This window comes from Dendrobates tinctorius, unplaced genomic scaffold (assembly GCF_039654945.1).
Source record: "Dendrobates tinctorius isolate UK_male_01 unplaced genomic scaffold, ASM3965494v1 ptg000016l, whole genome shotgun sequence".
Taxonomy (NCBI): domain Eukaryota; kingdom Metazoa; phylum Chordata; class Amphibia; order Anura; family Dendrobatidae; genus Dendrobates; species Dendrobates tinctorius.
The window spans coordinates 68367572-68385549 of NW_027361684.1; the positions used below are offsets into that span (position 1 = coordinate 68367572).

The 17978-nt window shown below is 46.7% G+C and overlaps 1 protein-coding gene across 1 annotated transcript in view; it reads left to right on the forward strand.

Moving 5' to 3' along the window:
• LOC141080608 (CD99 antigen-like protein 2) overlaps positions 1-17978 on the forward strand; it is a 74882-nt gene that overhangs the window by 46440 nt on the left and 10464 nt on the right. The window contains exons 4-6 of the mRNA XM_073565950.1: positions 7290-7346; positions 8147-8200; positions 11157-11177. Of these exons, the coding sequence (XP_073422051.1) occupies positions 7290-7346; positions 8147-8200; positions 11157-11177 (132 nt within the window). The remainder of the gene's footprint in view (positions 1-7289; positions 7347-8146; positions 8201-11156; positions 11178-17978) is intronic.

Sequence of the window (17978 nt, forward strand, 5' to 3'; positions counted from 1 at the left end):
GCTGACCACCGCTTTGGAATCTTTCACGGCACCAGGTCTCTCAATCCATGACACGCAGGTGAAATTTTTTCTGTATGCAGATGACCTACTGCTGCTGTCACCAACTGAGAAAGGTCTCCACGAATACCTGAAAATCTTGGAGAAATTCAGCTCCACATGGGCACTACCAATCAATGCAAAGAAAACCAACATCATGGTGTTCCAGAGGAGAAAGCCATGACCGAACCAGCACATTCCATTTGTGCTAAACAACTGCGTTCTTACAGAAACGGACAAATATAGCTACCTTGGCCTGGAAATTCACCAGTCAGGGAGCTTCAAACAAGCCATAGAAACCATAAAGGACAAGGACTGCAAAACCTTCTATGCCATCTGAAGGAAACTCTACCATCTGAAGCCGCCAGTGAGGGTGTGGCTAAAAAGCTTCGATGCCATAATCATCCCAATCCTCCTGTACAGCAGTGAAGTCAGGGGCCCTCACACATACCCAGATTGGTCAAAGTGGGATTCCAATCCAACAGAAATATTCCACATGGAATTCTGTAAATACCTTCTCCAGGTCCATCGGAGCACCACCAACAATGCCTGCCGGGCTGAGCTGGGCAGATTCCCACTGCACTTAGCGGTCCTGAAGAGGACACTGTCCTTCCAGGCTCACCTACAGAGTAGCAACCTAAGCACCCATCACCATAAAGCCATGCTACAAATAGGTGGTCTCCGCAAACCAGGACCCCTGGAAAAGCTCACCCAAACCCAACCTGACTGAACTGTCAACCAAAGCAACCTGTCAAAAGCCATAATCAGGAAGATCGTAGTAGACGAGGGGCAGGAGAGGTACATCAATGATTGAAAGAATAAGATCAGCAGCTCTCCGAAAATGACCATGTAGCAGAGTCTTGGACCCCAGAGACTGCCAGATCCTCAGCCGGTATAGACTGTGCCCATAATCTGGCCATCGAGGTTGGCCAGCACAGACAGAGTTACAAACCCAGGGAGGACACTGTGCCTACAGTGTGACCTGGAGACCCTGGAGGATGAGACCCACTTCCTGCTACACTGCACTAAATACTCAGCAGTGAGGGACAATCACTTCAGGAGACTATCTAATCTGTTCTCGGATTTCAGCTCCATGAAGGAGGAGAAAACATATATCCTGCTGGGGGAAGAAGAAAGCGTGGTGGAGATAGCAGCGCAATATGTGAGTGCATGCCATAAGCCCCTGTTATACATAGCGATATTGCTAGCAATTTCGCTGTAACATCACCGATTTTGTGATGTAGCAGCGATATTGCTAGCGATATCGCTATGTCTGATACTTTCCTCCGACCGGCTCCCCCGCTGCTCATCGCTGGTCACGCGAGAACGTCCTGGATCATTTCTCGTCGGGCGCTTCCTGTGGCACCGACGAGCGACGAGTGGACACGGGCGGGAGGACATCAGGGTCGCCGCGTCTGACAGGTAAGTAACAACCCCCGACCCCTGCTATGTCGCTGGTGAGATCTGCCTGTGTGGCAGCTCACTAGCGACCACTTAGCGATGCACCAGCGATCCATATCGTTGTCGGGATCGCTGGTGCATCGCTAAGTGTAACGGTACCCTTAAGCTTCAAGAAAGATAGCCATGATATGCCATGGACTTCCTTAGCCCCTACCCTGTACCCCAGCCATTATTCCTACAATCCCCACCCATTATACCCACAGTCCCTACTCCCTGTTCCCTACTGTACATGTGCTTTGGCAAAACTAATGTTTATTTGGTCCTGCCAATAAAGCTTCTTTGAATTTGAGTAATCCCAGCACCACCTTACAACATTTAATAGAGCGGCCTGCAGAGCTATAAGTAAAGGTGATGTCCGAGATCAGAGTGATGGGATTGGTGTCTCTTTATGAGGATCCCTCCCTGCCATCCAGCATGCCCCAGCAATATGGATATTCATCAGCCGTACATAGCTTGGCAAGATAGTGAAACTGAATAATGACTACTTCTGGACTATGGTGGCATTTTTTGATTATATGTAGGTATCTTTTCTTTTGTATTTGGAAACTTTCCTGTATATTTGAAAGCCCTGAAAACGCCTTTTAAATGTAACGTTTCCATACTTGTACAAGCAAATATTGATGGGAGTCTGTAACCCTAAAAAAACGCAAATTTAAAGCATTTCATCGTACTTGTAGTGCAGGTGCTAGTGATCACATTTTGCCTTAAAAAGATTTTATTTGATATGTAAATGTGGGGTCCTTGGTGCACCCTTCAAGAGCTCAGGGCAGCTCTCCGCCCACTCAATTACAATCCCCAACATCTCCCTTTATGTTAATTGACAGCACTGACTTAATTGAATCTTTGGCCCTGCCACACTGACACTACAGGAGCCAAGAATCCTCACATGTCCGTATGTGCAGGAGCGTTCTCCTCTCTCCTCTGCAGCGGCTGCTCGCTCCCCACAGGTTCACACAGCAGCGAGCGGCTGATGCTGACAGATGGGGGTGAGAATGGGCCGCACAGACACTGCTGGAGCGGAGTGCATACAGTGTTGGTGTCTGCACACTTTCATCCTTTTCCCGTCAGTGATGGCTGCATACTTTGTGTGATCCATGTGCAGCGAGTGGCTGCTGCAGACAAGAGAGGGATGAGAACGCTACTGTGCACACTGACACTGTGTGCTCTCGGTCCCTACATAGTCAGTATGCGCAGGACTGAGGAGGCAATTTGGGGAGCTCTCCAAAGCAAACACTGTCAATCACTGTAGGGGTACCGTCACACTTGGCGACGCACCAGCGATCCTGACAACGATGCGACCTGGTAGGGATCGCTGGTGCGTCGCTAAATAATCGCTAGTAAGCTGCCAAACAGGCAGATCTCTCCAGCGACACAGCAATGATACGGAACGATATGACGGTCGTTGGGGCCCTGTCTCTCAGACCTGTAGTATTGAGGTCGTTCGTCATTGTCCCTGTCAAACACAGCGATGCATGCTGGCCAGCGGGACACCAGCGATCAAAAAGTGGCCCAGGACATTCGAGCACGATCAGCGACATCGCAGCAGGGGCCCGATCGCCGCTATGTGTCACACGTAGAGAGATCGCTGTTGCGTCACAAAATCGGTGACGCAACAGCGATCTCGCTATGTGAGACTGGGGCTTTAGGGGGTGTGCAGATAATTGTCATTGAGAGGGTGGAACGAAGCCCTGATATTGTGTCTACAGCAAGGGTGCATTGATGTCCTTGCACTTACATATCCAATAAAGTATTTTTATGTAATACACGAAGTAAAAATCAACGCTGTAATCATGATTTTTATAGGGGCAAAGTCCCTTATATTAAAATAGAAATGGTTTCATTTGAGCTTGACTCCCCTTAAAACACACAAATCCCTAAAGTGCAAATAATTTGGAATTTATTGTGCTTTATGGGTTAGTCATGGCACCTGTGGCTCACAATGTGACTGAATTATCAGTGTAGCAGAAGAATATTGTGTTGTTTTTGGCAATGAGTCATTATATAGTCTTGGACTCCAAAATGATTTCATTAATTAAATACATTCTTTTATTGTATAAACGCTGTTAAACCCTAAAAACACAAACCTTTTATCTCCATACTCATGAACTGCTACACTTCTACCCTAAACAGCGGAATAAGTAACTTTTAGTTTTGATTTGCTTGTTTCATATATTCGGTCATTATACAAAAATATGCTGTAATCTTCTGTCTGTATGTAAATGAGAAGACCTTAAAGGAGTATTAATAATATTTGAAAGTTCTTCCAGTTAGAAATGTAGTATAGTTTTTCTGATTAGCGATGTCTCTTTCCTTTTGTGCAGGGCATTGCAGTGTCTGGATACGCCCACTAACAACTGTCACTACATGAGTGGGTGTAACCGTGGATACCTAAGCTACTGCAATGCCCTGGACATGGGGTAAGCAGCATAGCAAAGAACATTTCTAATTGGAAGCATATGTAATTATTATTCCTACTACATATTGGGTTGGGATCCTGGAGGTGGGAATACTCCCTTTTAGGCTTGATTGTTGATGAAACAAATGGCAAAAATTGCAGTGCCTAGTAAAGGGAATATAAAAACAATACCATGTGTGCACTGAGGAATGAAGAGGCTGCTCACACTGCTGTCTGCCCTGTCTTTCTGAATGCTGTTCAGCTGCTGTGACCTAAAGATCCCTTGACAGTACTTGGCAAATGTCACCTCCAGGTAGCAGCAGCGGAGCTTCTTTCTGCACTTGCTGTCATACTAACCTTCTAGGACAGGTTTCCGACAGTGTGAGGGGTACGTGCCCACGATCTGGAATAGCAGCGTTTTGGACGTAGCTCACCTGCGCTGCGTCCCAAACGCTGCATCCTACATTACAAGCACAGTGAATGGGATTTATAGAAGTCCTATGCCCGCTGTATTTCACTCGCAGCCCGGGTTTACGAACTGCAGCAGGGCAATGTCTGTTGGGGTGAAATGGAACACGTCACCAATTTTCTAAGTAAATATATTTCTAAAAGTGCTATTCACATGAAATTCTTACTGGATGTTTGTAACAACCGATTCAATCCACACAGGCAAAGAAATCAAACCATAATGTCCATAAATTAAAGGGAATATGTCAACACATTTGCCCTATCTAAACTATTAATATGGGCATACAGGTTGTAGACTGCTGAGAAAATTCGTACATGTGTGTCTCTTATCCGATGCCTTGTTGTTAAGAAATAGTCTCATTGTGTGGGGCTGGTCTCAGCATACGGCACTGGCAAACTTCATGTAATGGAAGGAAGGATGGATGGACTAATGCTGGATGCATCCTGAAGCTGTCATCCCCAACTAAGGCTTTTGTAGGAAGTATTAAATATATTTCAATAAGTGTCGTCAGTACTTTTTCCCCTGTGTAATTTCTCACTATTACAAATAACTTATGGACGTCTGTAGTTTTGATTTTATTTTTCTATTTTTTGGCCTGTGTGGATTGGATGGGTTGTTACAGACATTTGGGGAGAATTTCATGTCAGTAAAAACTTTTTTAGAAATATGTTTACTTAGAAAATTGGAGACTTGTTCAATACTTTCACACGAGTTATGTTTTATCATACCATTTACCTTTTAGGCTGAGTTCACACGTGGCGTTTTTTTCGCGTTTCCGCGGCGGTTTTAACCTATGGGATTCCGCAATGCTGTGCTAATGCTGCGGTTTTTACCGCGGCGGAATCGCTTTGCGGTAAAAACCGCAGCATGCTCATTAATTTTGCGGAATCGCGGCGATCCCGCACCCATAGGAATGCATTGTTCCGCTTACTTCCCGCATGTGGCTGTGCACACCATGCGGAAAGTAAGCAGAACATTTGCGGATGGTACCCACGGTCCGGAGGAGAGGAGACTGTCCTCCGGGCTTTGGGTACCATATCCCTGTAAAAAATAGAATTTAAAATAAAAAATATTGTTATTCTTACCTTCCGGCGTCCCGCGCAGCCTTCCCGCTTCTCTCCACGCTCTCGTTCCCAGTAATCCTTTGTGAAAATGCCCGCGATGGCGTCCGTTCTCTCGGGATCGCGAAGTCTCGCGGTTATTCGCGATGACGTTGCGCGAATGACCGCGAGAACGGACGTCATCGCGGGCATTTTCGCAAAGGATTACTGGGAACGGCTGCGCGGGACGTCGGAAGGTGAGAATAACACCATTTTTTTTTTTTTACATTTTATCTTTTACTATTGATGCCGCATAGGCAGCCTCAGTAGTAAAAAGTTGGTCACACTTGTCAAACACTATGTTTGACGAGTGTGACCAACCTGTCAATCAGTTTTCCAAGCGATGCTACAGATCGCTTGGAAAACGCTAGCATTTTGCAAGCTAAATACGCTTGCAAAATGCTAGTTTTTCCGCGGGAAAATCGCGGGAATTTAAAATGCGATTTTTCCCGCGGAATGGAATTCCGGAATTCTCGCGGTAATTTCCGCGAGAGTTCCGTTACGTGTGCACATAGCCTTAGGCCCACATTGCTTCTATACTACAAATTAATAACAGCAATTCTTTGTAATGCACTTTCCTCAATCAATAAAAGTGCTGCTGGGATCAACCTTGGGTTCTGTTAAAGGAAACTTTTTCATATAATGACAACAATTTAATATAGCGGCGGCCATAGTGCAAATCTGCAAGTAATTATCTTTTTAAACATATGTGGTTGTCTATCTGGGAGTTTATTCACAAGAAGAAAATGAGTTCTATTCTCCCTGCAGCCGCTGACTTGCAGTCCGCAGGGCGGTTCTTTCTACACCGTCAGTGCGCTGTAGTTGCACCCACTGTCGCTTGACTGATATCTTTGGCGTGTGTGCTGAGCAGGAGGTCTACAGTGCGCGGACTATTCACAGCCCCAGGTGCCGACTTCATGATGGGAACAGAGCGGCTGCAGGGAGAATAGAACTTTCATTTTCTTTTTGCAGCTGAACTTCCAGCTAGATAACCACGTATATCTGAAAAACGATTGACCTGCACATTACTGCTATGTCTGTAGGTAGCTACCGTTCTTTGATAGGTTTCCATTAAAAATGTCAGAAGTCATTTTTCTCAAACAATAAGGATCAGTGGGAAAACTTGGACCTTACGAGACTGTACTCGAGATGGCTCCTGGGCAAGGATGGAATTTATGATTTAATACCTACTATTAAAGCTGATCTGTCACTATATTTCATAATGCAAGCTGTTTACACAGATTGTTTAGACCTGATGAGGCTCCTGTACTTACTATCAAAACCCATGTCAGAATGGCTGTAAAACTAATGTTAAAATATGCATTTTATAAATCCATCTAAAAGAAGCTAATGCGTCCCAGTGTGTTCCGTCTCCTCCCACCCCGTCTGACACCTGCAGCTTGTACTGGGCAGTGTGAGATCTCAGCAGCAGCAGGTACGAGGGACACTGAGCAACTGTCGTGGATCACAGAATGAGTTTAACTTTTAAAAAAGGACTATTCATATTCAGAGTAACTACACCAACTGGATAAAGTCTGAGCTGTATTAGATTATATACACAATTTGTATTATTAAAATCTGGTGACAGATCCGTCCCAACATGTCCTATTACTTAACATCCTGCTGTGACTCTACAACTTCAGGCAATAAGCTAATAAGGATCCTGCGCGGTGCACAAATATTTATCATGCGTGCCTGGAGGGTGCACAGAACCAGCTCACTACTTTCTGCCCCGTACTGTTCCTCTCTGGGCACCGTGTTCATGTGAGAACAAAACTTGGCATTGCTGTAACTAAGAGTGTTTTTTATTTTTACTTTTATCTTAAAGATACAAACAAGCCGACTGTGAAACCTCAACCGGGTCAAGGTGGCGGCGGTGGTGGTAGTAAGTAAACTCCTAAATGTAACTTCTCCAAACCTGTATCGGGGATCTAGCAAGCAGCATCCACGTGTATGTGACGGGGCACAGGGAAATGGTGCTATAGATGTGAGTAGGGATGGCAGCTGATGTCGATGGTGAGAATCCATGTACAGCCCTGTGTGTGTATCTGTGCAGTGTATACAGTGGGATAATGGCTATAGATGTCCACCAGAAAACTACTACCCTGTGGGCAGCCCTGGGGGAAGTGTCTGCTTAAAAGGGGTCACTAGGGGAAGTCAAACACATTGATATTGCTTCTCACAGTGAACACAAAGCGGAAAAAATAAAGTACCTGCTTTATCCTCCTGCTTACCTCTGGTCACTGATCTCGCCAGTCACTTGATGGCATTGGTTCTGCAAAATCCATTTAAAGAGATTTTAACATTAAACGCCTTTATCAATTATCTACTTCAACCCCACACCCATCCTGATCTCTGTTCCTCCTCTCCACATTCTGGACTGAATGGCGCTGCATGGTCGCACATGCTCTGTCCCTCTGTGGCGGAGATCTCCAAGTCTGTACGCGGCCTTCCATAAAATGTGGCTGGAGCAGCTGCATACTGGTGCGACCATTCTTCTGCTCAGTCCCTGGAGAGGTGACGAAGAGCAGGAAATCGGACTCCCGTTCTAGCGATTAATGGGATGCCAGCAGTGTGACCCCTGGCAGTATTACAATAGGAGGACATCCAGGAGGAGACTCTGCTGTGTGTCATCAGAAATATCACGTACATCTCTATTTTCTGACACCTCTCTTTCCTGTTCAGCGTTTGATGACGATGATCTTTATGAACCTGGAATGCACCATGACAACCCTGATGGTAAGATCTATATAATGAAATTATGCATTGTTCTTTCCTGCATCCCTTCATTATTTCCTTATTCATACTCCATATGCTGAATCATTATTAGTTTTATTCTTATTTAGGAATTAATATTACACAATCTATATTTTGAAGGTAAAAAGTACAAATTCACGTCTGATGATATGAAAATACTCGTCTGTGTAGAAGCCGTAAACCCTGCAAAGTGGGAGGACTGTGGTACTTTATATGGAAACCCAGAACCGTGTGGGGGTGTAATAGCGGTGACTACACAAGGGATTGAAAGTATTTCCCCAACTTTATCTTCTTAGGAAAGTGTATTAAGGCTGTCTGCCACTTAGTTTTATCATTACATTACCCTGGTGGTATTTATTATATTTCTGCTTCTACCCTGGTGGTATTTATTATATTTCTGCTTCTAGTAGTAGTTCTACTACTGACCATATATGAACTTGGAGCAACTATTCTGCACACGTTAAAGGTGTTGTCCAGGTCCTTAACATCTGGTCGTGGGGGTGCGGGTGAGAATGGCTAAATCTAGTGGCACATTGACTCATTTTTTCTTTTTATTTGGTGAGTGCATGGGGGGTTTAACTAATCTCAAAAATATCTGTTTCGAGCCTGAGTTTGCATGTTCTGCTTTTTGATTTGTGGGTTTCCTCCCACACCCTGAAGTGTTCTGTGGTTTTAGTTTTTTATGTATCTGAATTTTGAGAAATTAGACACTGGACCCAATAAACTAAACTTGAGAGACAGCACTACCCATTCTTACCGTATCGGTGCTCTCCGTTTTTTCACGACCAAGTGGTCCATGCAAAATTGCTAACACAAGTCTTGAGTGTCGAATTAAGAATGCCTGTGGCCGTACACCATGCTTCATGAGATGTGTTCCTCATATTCCACTTCCCTGATGGTAATGACCCATCCTTCACCCTTCTGACGTTGATTGGTCCCTCAGATTTTAGACGTATACGTAATGTATCAATGCATACAGCAGGATTCTACCCAAGCAGCCTCCGGTCAGCTGTGTTACAGGAGAAGAATGGCACAACACCAAATTGTTTCCGAACGTTAGCTGATTGAGGACCCTTTTTTATTATCAACGTGTATATCTTGGCCCCGATGGTGTAAGGAATCCAAACGCTAACTACTTCACAGAATTCCTGAAGGGGGTACAGTTTCTAGAATGTTGACTTTTAGCACATGTTTCTCATCAGTTCATACCAGAGACAATAGGGCAGTGAACAAGACCCTTTTTTTCCAACAATCGGTCCGCGATACAAGACAAGCACAGCAGATCCTGCGATGGGCGACTACGAGATCGGTGCAGTGTTGCACAAAGTCTCCATAGTCTGTAAAGTTTACTAGGAAGTGTCCCCTTCAGATAGCAGACCCTCATACATAGGATTTCCTTACAAGTGCTCGACTTCCTCACTGCCGAATAGTTTTGCTACAGACACACTTAATTCTTTACACTTGTTGTCTTCCTGTTTTTGTACATCACTTGGCAACATCCGTCACAAGAATGAGCTGTGATGACTGTAACTCTGTCTGCAGAGAGCTCGGCAGCCATCGAGTAATAGAGATTTGTTATTAAAGGGACGGTAATCCTAAAATCAGCGCTTTGCTCAAGGAGGCAAGTGCACATCTCCGCTGTCACACTCCAGTTTTATCATTTGCCTTAAATTATTAAAAAAAATATATTTTAAAGGGCTATCCCATACTGAAGAATTTATTCCCTTTCTACGTGATAGTGGATCCATGCTTGTTCAGCCATAGTCTGACCCATTATTTCCTGACACAGCTGTTAAATGTATAGTAAAGGCCCTGTTACACGCATCAATGTCCTAGCGATCCCACCAACGGTCCGACGTGGATGGGATCGCTGGGACATCGTTAGGCTAATCGCTGGTGAGCTGTCACATAGACAGACCCACCAGCGATCAGGACCAGCGAGCAAGCTGGTTTCCAATGTAAACAGCGGGTAACTAAGAGCCGCGCGGCTCTTGGATACCTGCAGTTTACATTGGAAACCAGCTCCCAGCGTCGTTGATCATTGGTCTCTCGCTGTCACACGCAGCGATGCGTGCTGGCCAGTGGGAGACCAACGATCAAAAAATGGCCTAGGACGTTCCAGCGTGATCAGCACAGTGGCGATCGCTGATACATGTCACACACAGCGATTTCGCTGGCGAGATCACTGTGGCGTCACAAAATCAGTGATCTCGCTGTGTGTGACGGGGCCTTAAAATTTCGACCGTACCGGGATCTTAATATTTGAACCAAAGGGGCCGCAAGTCAGATCCTGCTTGTTCTCATTCAGTAACAGAGTTTTAGTAAAACTCACGCCTATCACGTCCGTGCTCAGCCACATAGCGCAAGAGCTGTCCGGTCTGTACAGCGGGCCAGAGTGGTACGTGTACCAAGTCTTTTATTTTTTTTCTCCATTTAGGCCATTCGTCCATGTAGGAAAGAGTTGCCATTGCCCTGGCCTTAATAGATTTGTGCGGTCGGGGCAGCACATGGCAATACGCTGGTCTGAACGAACCCTTATAGACAGTATTTCCGTGCAGAAAGGGAAGCCATTTTTCCTTTATTATCCACAGTCTGTATAATTTTGCGTTTATTATCTGTGGTGAGGAGCGTGCACTCTCATGTCCCTGATGCCTCCATGTATGTATGACATTCGTGACCTATCCTCAGGCACCTACATATCACCGATCGCTGTCCTGCACGGTCTGTGTGCCTGCATGCTGCCCTGGCTGTGGCCACTGTGCTGTCTGGATAGGCTTACACACAGATGGTCGGGAATACACCTATGAACTGTGTTTAAATACAGCCACACTGATTTGCTTCAATCCATTGATAATTCTGGGCAGTAGGTGTGTGGGAAAGCTCAGCCCTCGCATATATTTATTTATGTTACTTATACATATTTGTTTCTTTATTGCAGATCATGATAATGGTCCAAAGGGTAAGTGTCAGATTTCTTTCTATGATTGGCCAGAATGCCTTTACTGAGCAACAGTGGGGAATGTGTCATGCATTAATGCGTGTGACGTGTGCGAGCTGTGATGGTCCGCAGCATAGAGCATTTAGTATGGGACCGCTAATAACGCCACCTGCTGTATTATCTCATCTTAGGCCATGTTATAAATTGCACGCTTGCACTTGTGTAAACTTTCCACAGCACCATGCCGCTCATTTGCTTTGCTAAAATAGTTACGCCTAATTTTTTTTTTTTTTTTTTTTTTTTTACATGTACAGTTTAGTTCTGAAAAGCAAATTTAATTATATAAAGTAGTATTTTTTTAGTTTTTGTGTATTGGTCTTTTTTGCTTCCTTTATTAAAAGTAGCCAATATTTGCTCATTTCCTCCCACTGCTCCCCAGAGCATTACATTTTTTTTATCTCTAAATCTTACATACTGTTCCAGAGCCTGAGCCTTTTTATTTAATAGGCCCACCATGCTAATTGTTCCGGTCTTTACCAAGAGGGTGTCCCATGTAGGATTGTCTGGGAGCGCGTCTTTAGGCTGCTCTGCCTTATAACCCTGTGATGCGCCTCCCGCTTGGGAAAGACTATTTATCATATCGGGCATATGAGATAAAAAGGCCTGTATAGCAGATAGAAAAAGAAAACACCATACTTAGGAGCTACGGGAATAAAAAAAAAAAAAGCACTTTTCATGATAGTTACCATTTGAAAGCATTTTTTTTAACGTTCCTCCTTCTAGTAAATTTTGTAGGAAATCCTCTTAGGCTAGTTTCACATTAGCGTTTACAGCCGCAGCGTCGGGCTGCGCACGGCCGCTGCTAAGCCACAACCCCTGCAGCGCCTCCGCCGGTAGCTCCGCCTACGGATGCATGACGCTGCATGCGTCCTGCGTCCCCTTTCTTTAGCACTGGGGACGCAGGCCGTGCGCAGTATGCGTTTGGCGGCGCATGCATCCTTTTGACGCTGCGCCGAGCGCACCAAATTGCAACCTGTTGCGTTTGGTGCTGGTCAGCGCAGTGTCAAAAGGACACATGCGCCGCAAAACACATACCGCGCACGGCCTGCGTCCCCAGTGCTAAAGATAGGGGACGCATGCAGCGTCATGCGTCCGTAGGCGGAGCTACCGGCGGAGGTGCAGCAGGGGGCGGGGCTTAGCGGCGGCCCTGCGCAGCCCGACGCTGCGGCCGTAAACGCTAATGTGAAACTAGCCTTAGTTGTGCAGTGGCTTAATCTTAGGGGGATTTAATAAGACCGGTATCATTTAAAGGTTATTGGGAAACCACAGGCAGCATGAATCAGTCTCACTCGATCACAGTTAGACATATTTTTATGTAAGTGCTCTGAAAATCAAGGGAATCTGTCAGCAGGATGATGTAGTTACAGCGACCCTGATTCCAGTGATGTGTGTCTTGGTTTACTGGGTGCAGCAGTTTTGACAATCAGTTTTCTCTGTTGCAGATGTAGCAGAGCTCAGACTGAGTCCTGTATAACCCTGCTCACACCACTTACTGTACACTAATACTAGTCTGTGCAGGGGGCATGGTGAGCCTTGTCTTCTCATGTTAATCTCCTGATAAAACACTGATTTGCATTGAAATGGCAAAACCCAGTCAAGTGACACATCCCCTGGAATCAGGCTCTTTGCCCTTACATTATACTGCTGTCAGCTTAGGGTACCGTTACTCACCAGCGATCCCGACCAGCGATATTACGCGGTCAGGATCGCTGGTGCATCGCTAGGTGGTCGCTAGTGAGCTGCCACACAGGCAGATCTCACTAACGACATCGCTGGGGTCGGGGGTCGCTACTTACCTGTCAGACGCGGTGATCCTGCGTCCTCCCGCCCGGCTCCACGCTTCGCTCGTCGGCGCCACAGGAAGTGACCGACAAGGAATGATCCAGGAGCTTCTCGCGCGACCAACGATGAGCAGCGGGGGAGCCGGTCGGAGGTAAGTATCACATGCAGCGATATCGCTAGCAATATCGCTGCAACGTCACAAAATCGGTGACTTTACAGCGATATTGCTAGCGATATCGCAGTGTGTAACGGGGGCTTTACATAACCTGTTGACAGTGCCTATGGGCCCCAGCGTATCTCTAAAGAGAGAGAAGAGATGAAGAGATTAATCTGGCTCTGCCTCCGACTGGCTTCTCTCAACAACGCTGGGAAAAGCCTGCCAATGGCGGAGCCAGACTACTCCCGTTTCTGGCTATGGTCCCTTGCTGGAACAGTAAAATTGATATTCTCTGAAACTCCGGAGCATTTCTGAGGAAAATATACCTGGCTGAGATTGTGCAGCCATGTGTGGATTCATTCTGCCTGTGGTTTAGCCAGCGTGAATCTGGTGACAGGATCCCTTTAGAGGGGTTGTTCACTACTAGGACAACCGCTTCTTGAACTAAATGTTTGGCCCCGATAACTTAATAAAGCCTATACTCCTCTCCCGTGCTGGAGCCATTCTCGCAGTCCCAGGGCACTTGTGCGTTTTTTTTTTTTTGTTTTGACACGTGGTGCCTGGCGCCCAATCATTACTGGCGTCACAGTCTCCACCTTCGTACGGGTATGGATTGAACATAAAGAGAACGTCAGAGATCAGCTGGAGCCCGGACAGCCTCTTCATGTTCAGTCCATATGAAGTGGGTACAATGATGCCTGCGCTAATAGGGTGTCAAGACTGCAAGTGCTAACACCGCTGGAATGGCGCCATCACGGGAGGGGAGTATAGGTTTTATTTTACTGGGGCCAAATATTTAGTTCAGGAAGGGGTTGTCCTAGTAGTGGACAATCTCTGTAACACAAAACCTACTGGCATAAGAGGCTCCTGACTTATTGACACACGTCTTTACGTTAAGCTTACTCTGTGCTGTGCATAGATTTGCACTGTAGGAATAATGAGCTGGAAAGACAATAGGCACAATAGGTTTTTATCCTGATAAAAGTAGGGAAACATGGGCGAGTGTGCCAATCTGGTAGGGTTGTATGATCACAACCGCTTACTAAGATAGAGCATATAGGGCTGGAGAGGAACGGGATAAATCTGCACTGCCCAAGGGTCAGTGATGGGCAGGAAACTGATATCTAGGAATGTGGTTTATTTGTCAGCAGTGATCATTGTGGTTTGTCCTGATGAAGAAATGTTAAACATGGTGACCAATAAACCACACTCCTGGATATCTGTTTCCTGCCCGTCACTGACCCTTGGGCAGTGCAGATTTATCCCATTCTTCTCCAGCCCTACATAGACTTCTCCTATAGTTTACACTACTCTCTGGTGTAAATTATAGTACATTTATCATCTGCATGTGGCCCCATCCCCTCTAGTAAGCACCGTCCACTTTTTAGGAAACCCCCCCAAAGTTACAAATTATAGCTTAAATATGCCATAATTCACTTTGCTAGAACGTAATAAATGCACCAACTAGTCATTGTAAGGACTTGGCCTAACTTGTCATTAGCTTTTTCTAATCATGCCTGTATTTTACTTGCAACTTTTGCTAGGTCGTGCATTACAACCATCATCTGGTATGTCTCCATACTTTTCCTCATTATTGTGTGGGGTATAAACCTCATTCTTAATCCCTCAGCAATACCTTAACCACCTGCCGTCACAGTGCTGCCATATCACGTCCTCTTGGTCATGCTGGCAGTGTATCTTCTCCATCGCCATCTCTGGGCTCCTGATGACAAACATCAGTACAGACATAGCAGTGGGGAGTTAGTGCTGCTGATGATTGCAGCAGGGTTATTAACTCCTTATATGCCACAGTGAAAAGTGACCACCTCACTCGCTCCTTCTCACTTCATCAGCTCCCTGCAACATGATAGTGGGGAGCCAATGGTTGCTGTGGCAACCCAAGGCCTAACAATGGTTTTTGGTCTGCCATAACCTAAAAGCATTATCTGAATGAATGTTGTTTAGTAAAAATAAAACATCAGACACACAATGTTTCATCGCGTCTGTATCCTCCAGCATATACAAATATACAATTGGATCATGGATGGTTGTGAATGCCTCAAAAAGAAAAAAAAAAGGGGTGCTGTATCCAAATCCTGGATATGTCCCCCCCAGTCACTATATGCCCCCCCCGTCCCTATATTCCCCTCTGCTGGCATGCACAGGCCCCCCCCCCCCGTCCCTGTATTCCCCCCTGCTGGCATGCACACGCCCCCCCGTCCCTATATTCCCCCCTGCTGGCATGCACACGGCCCCCCCGTCCCTATATTCCCCTCTGCTGGCATGCACACGGCCCCCCCGTCCCTATATTCCCCTCTGCTGGCATGCACACGGCCCCCCCGTCCCTATATTCCCCCCTGCTGGCATGCACACGGCCCCCCGTCCCTATATTCCCCCCTGCTGGCATGCACACGGCCCCCCCGTCCCTATATTCCCCCCCCTCTGCTGGCATGGACACAGGCCCCCCATCCCTATATTCCCCCCCCTGCTGGCATGCACACAGGCCCCCCATCAGTATTATTCCACCCTGCTGGAATGCACACGGCTCCTCTGTCCCTATATTCCCCCCTGCTGGCAAGCACATGATAAAATAACAGTTAAAGGGCCTGTCACACTAAAGGGCCAGTCACACTAAGAGATATCGCTAGCAATATCGCTATAACTAGTGACGTTATAGCGATATTGCTAGCGATATCCCTGTGTCTGATACTTACCTACAACCCGCTCCCCCGCTGTTTATCGCTGATCGCGCGAGAACGTTCAGGACTGTTTCTCGTCGTCAGCTTCCTGCGGCGCTTCCTGCTGTGAAGACGAGCGACGCGTGGAGCCGGGCGGGAGGACGCAGGATCGCCGTGTCTGACAGGTAAGTAGCGACCCCCGTCCCCAGCGATGTCGCTGGTGAGATCTGCCTGTGTGGCAGCTCACTAGCGACCACTTAGCGATGTACCAGCGATCCTGACCGCGTCATATCGCTGGTCGGGATCGCTGGTACATCGCTAAGTGTGACAGTACCTTAAGCCACATCGCTAGCAATATCGCTATAATGTCACTGGTTTTTGTGACGTAGCAGCGATATTGCTAGCGATATCGCTATGTCTGATACTTGCCTCCGACCGCTCCCCGCTGATTATCGCTAATCGCGCGAGAACGTCCTATACCGTTTCTCGTCGTCAGCTTCCTGCTGTGGAGACGAGCGACGCGTGGACGCAGGCGGGAGAACGTCAGGATCGCCTCTTCTGACAGTTAAGTAGCAACCCCCGACCCCTGCGATGTCGCTGGTGAGATCTGCCTGAGTGGCAGCTCACTAGCGACCACTTAGCGATGCACCAGCAATCCTGACCGTGTCATATCGCTGGTCGGGATCGCTGGTGCATCGCTAAGTGTGACAGTACCTTTACTCACCTTCCGATGATGGCTCCGTGCTCCCAGCTCCCCCATGGCTCTTCCTGTGTCTGTGCTGACATCCAGGAGCTGCTCATACAGGCATTTCATTGTAGCTTCAGGACCTTCCATCACTTGAACGCAGTGCTGCACACCGGGAGTCATGTGACCACAGGTCCTATTGGCACAGACACAGGAAGAGCCAGGGGGGAGCTGGGAGCACAGAGCCATCATCAGAAGGTGACTATAGTGACGGGGCAGTAGGGGGAGAGTGCAGGCACATGCAATATGCGCTGCTCCCGTGTCCACAAACTTGGCGCGGCTTCAGCACCGAGGTGATGGACAGCGGGTGCAGTGAATATTACATGAGCCTAATGAGCGGGAGCACTGACCACCCGCTGTCTCTGCAGCCTGCCCACCCCAGCCCCCTGACACCACTCCAGAGCCGCCCCCCCCCCCTCCTCTACATCACACATTCGGATTATAAGACGCACCCCCCACTTTCCCCCAAAATTTGGGTGATCAAAAGTGTGTCTTATAATCCGAAAAATACGGTACATTGGCTCTCCCTCCAACTCTTGTAGGGGCTTTGTGACTTGGTGGGCTGCTAATCATGAGTGGATTTACTCAGGGAGAAAGCCCATTTACAATGGACAATGGTTGATATAAGCGGTCTTCCCCTGTCACCACCCTATATGAGAATGTCCACCCATCAAACCTTATTTGTTGGACATAGAAATCGTCATCCTCGTTTGTAAACTGGGAATGTGCTGCTTTCCATTAAAATGTGAGGGGACGAGTGATCATCCCTCCACACATACTGCGGATGATGGTTCTGTGTAAATACGAGCAAATGAGGTTTGATAAACTTGCTTTTTCTTTGTGTCACTCCAAAATTTGTGGTTACATCTGTAATATCAGCTCCATTCTTATATTACCTGCATGTAGTCTACCAGTAACCAGCACTCCCATGAGTCCTGTGTCATGCCAAATGTGAATTATCCTGAGACCATCCATGTGTGGGGACTTTTCATCCAAGGAAGTAGGCTCCCTCACAGTTTTGCCTATGAATACTGTCCTAACTAAAGAATGGGATCTAGATATCCTCCAAGAACAACGTCGCTCAACGATCCAAGAGCAATTTGGTGATGACCAATGCTCTTCCAGCATGATGGAGCACCATGGCACTAGAGGTAGTGATAACATAGTGGATCACGGAACAAAACATTGACATTTTGGATCCATGGCCAGGAAACTCCCCAGATTTAAATCCCACTGAGAACCTGTGGTCAATCCTCAAAAAGCGGGTGTACAAACAAAACCACAGGAATTGTGAGAAACTGCAAACAAAACACAGATTGGGCAGACTTGGGCTGCCATCAATTAGGATTTTGCCCAGAAGTTGATTTCCAGCTTTTCAGAGCAAATTACAGAAGTCTTGA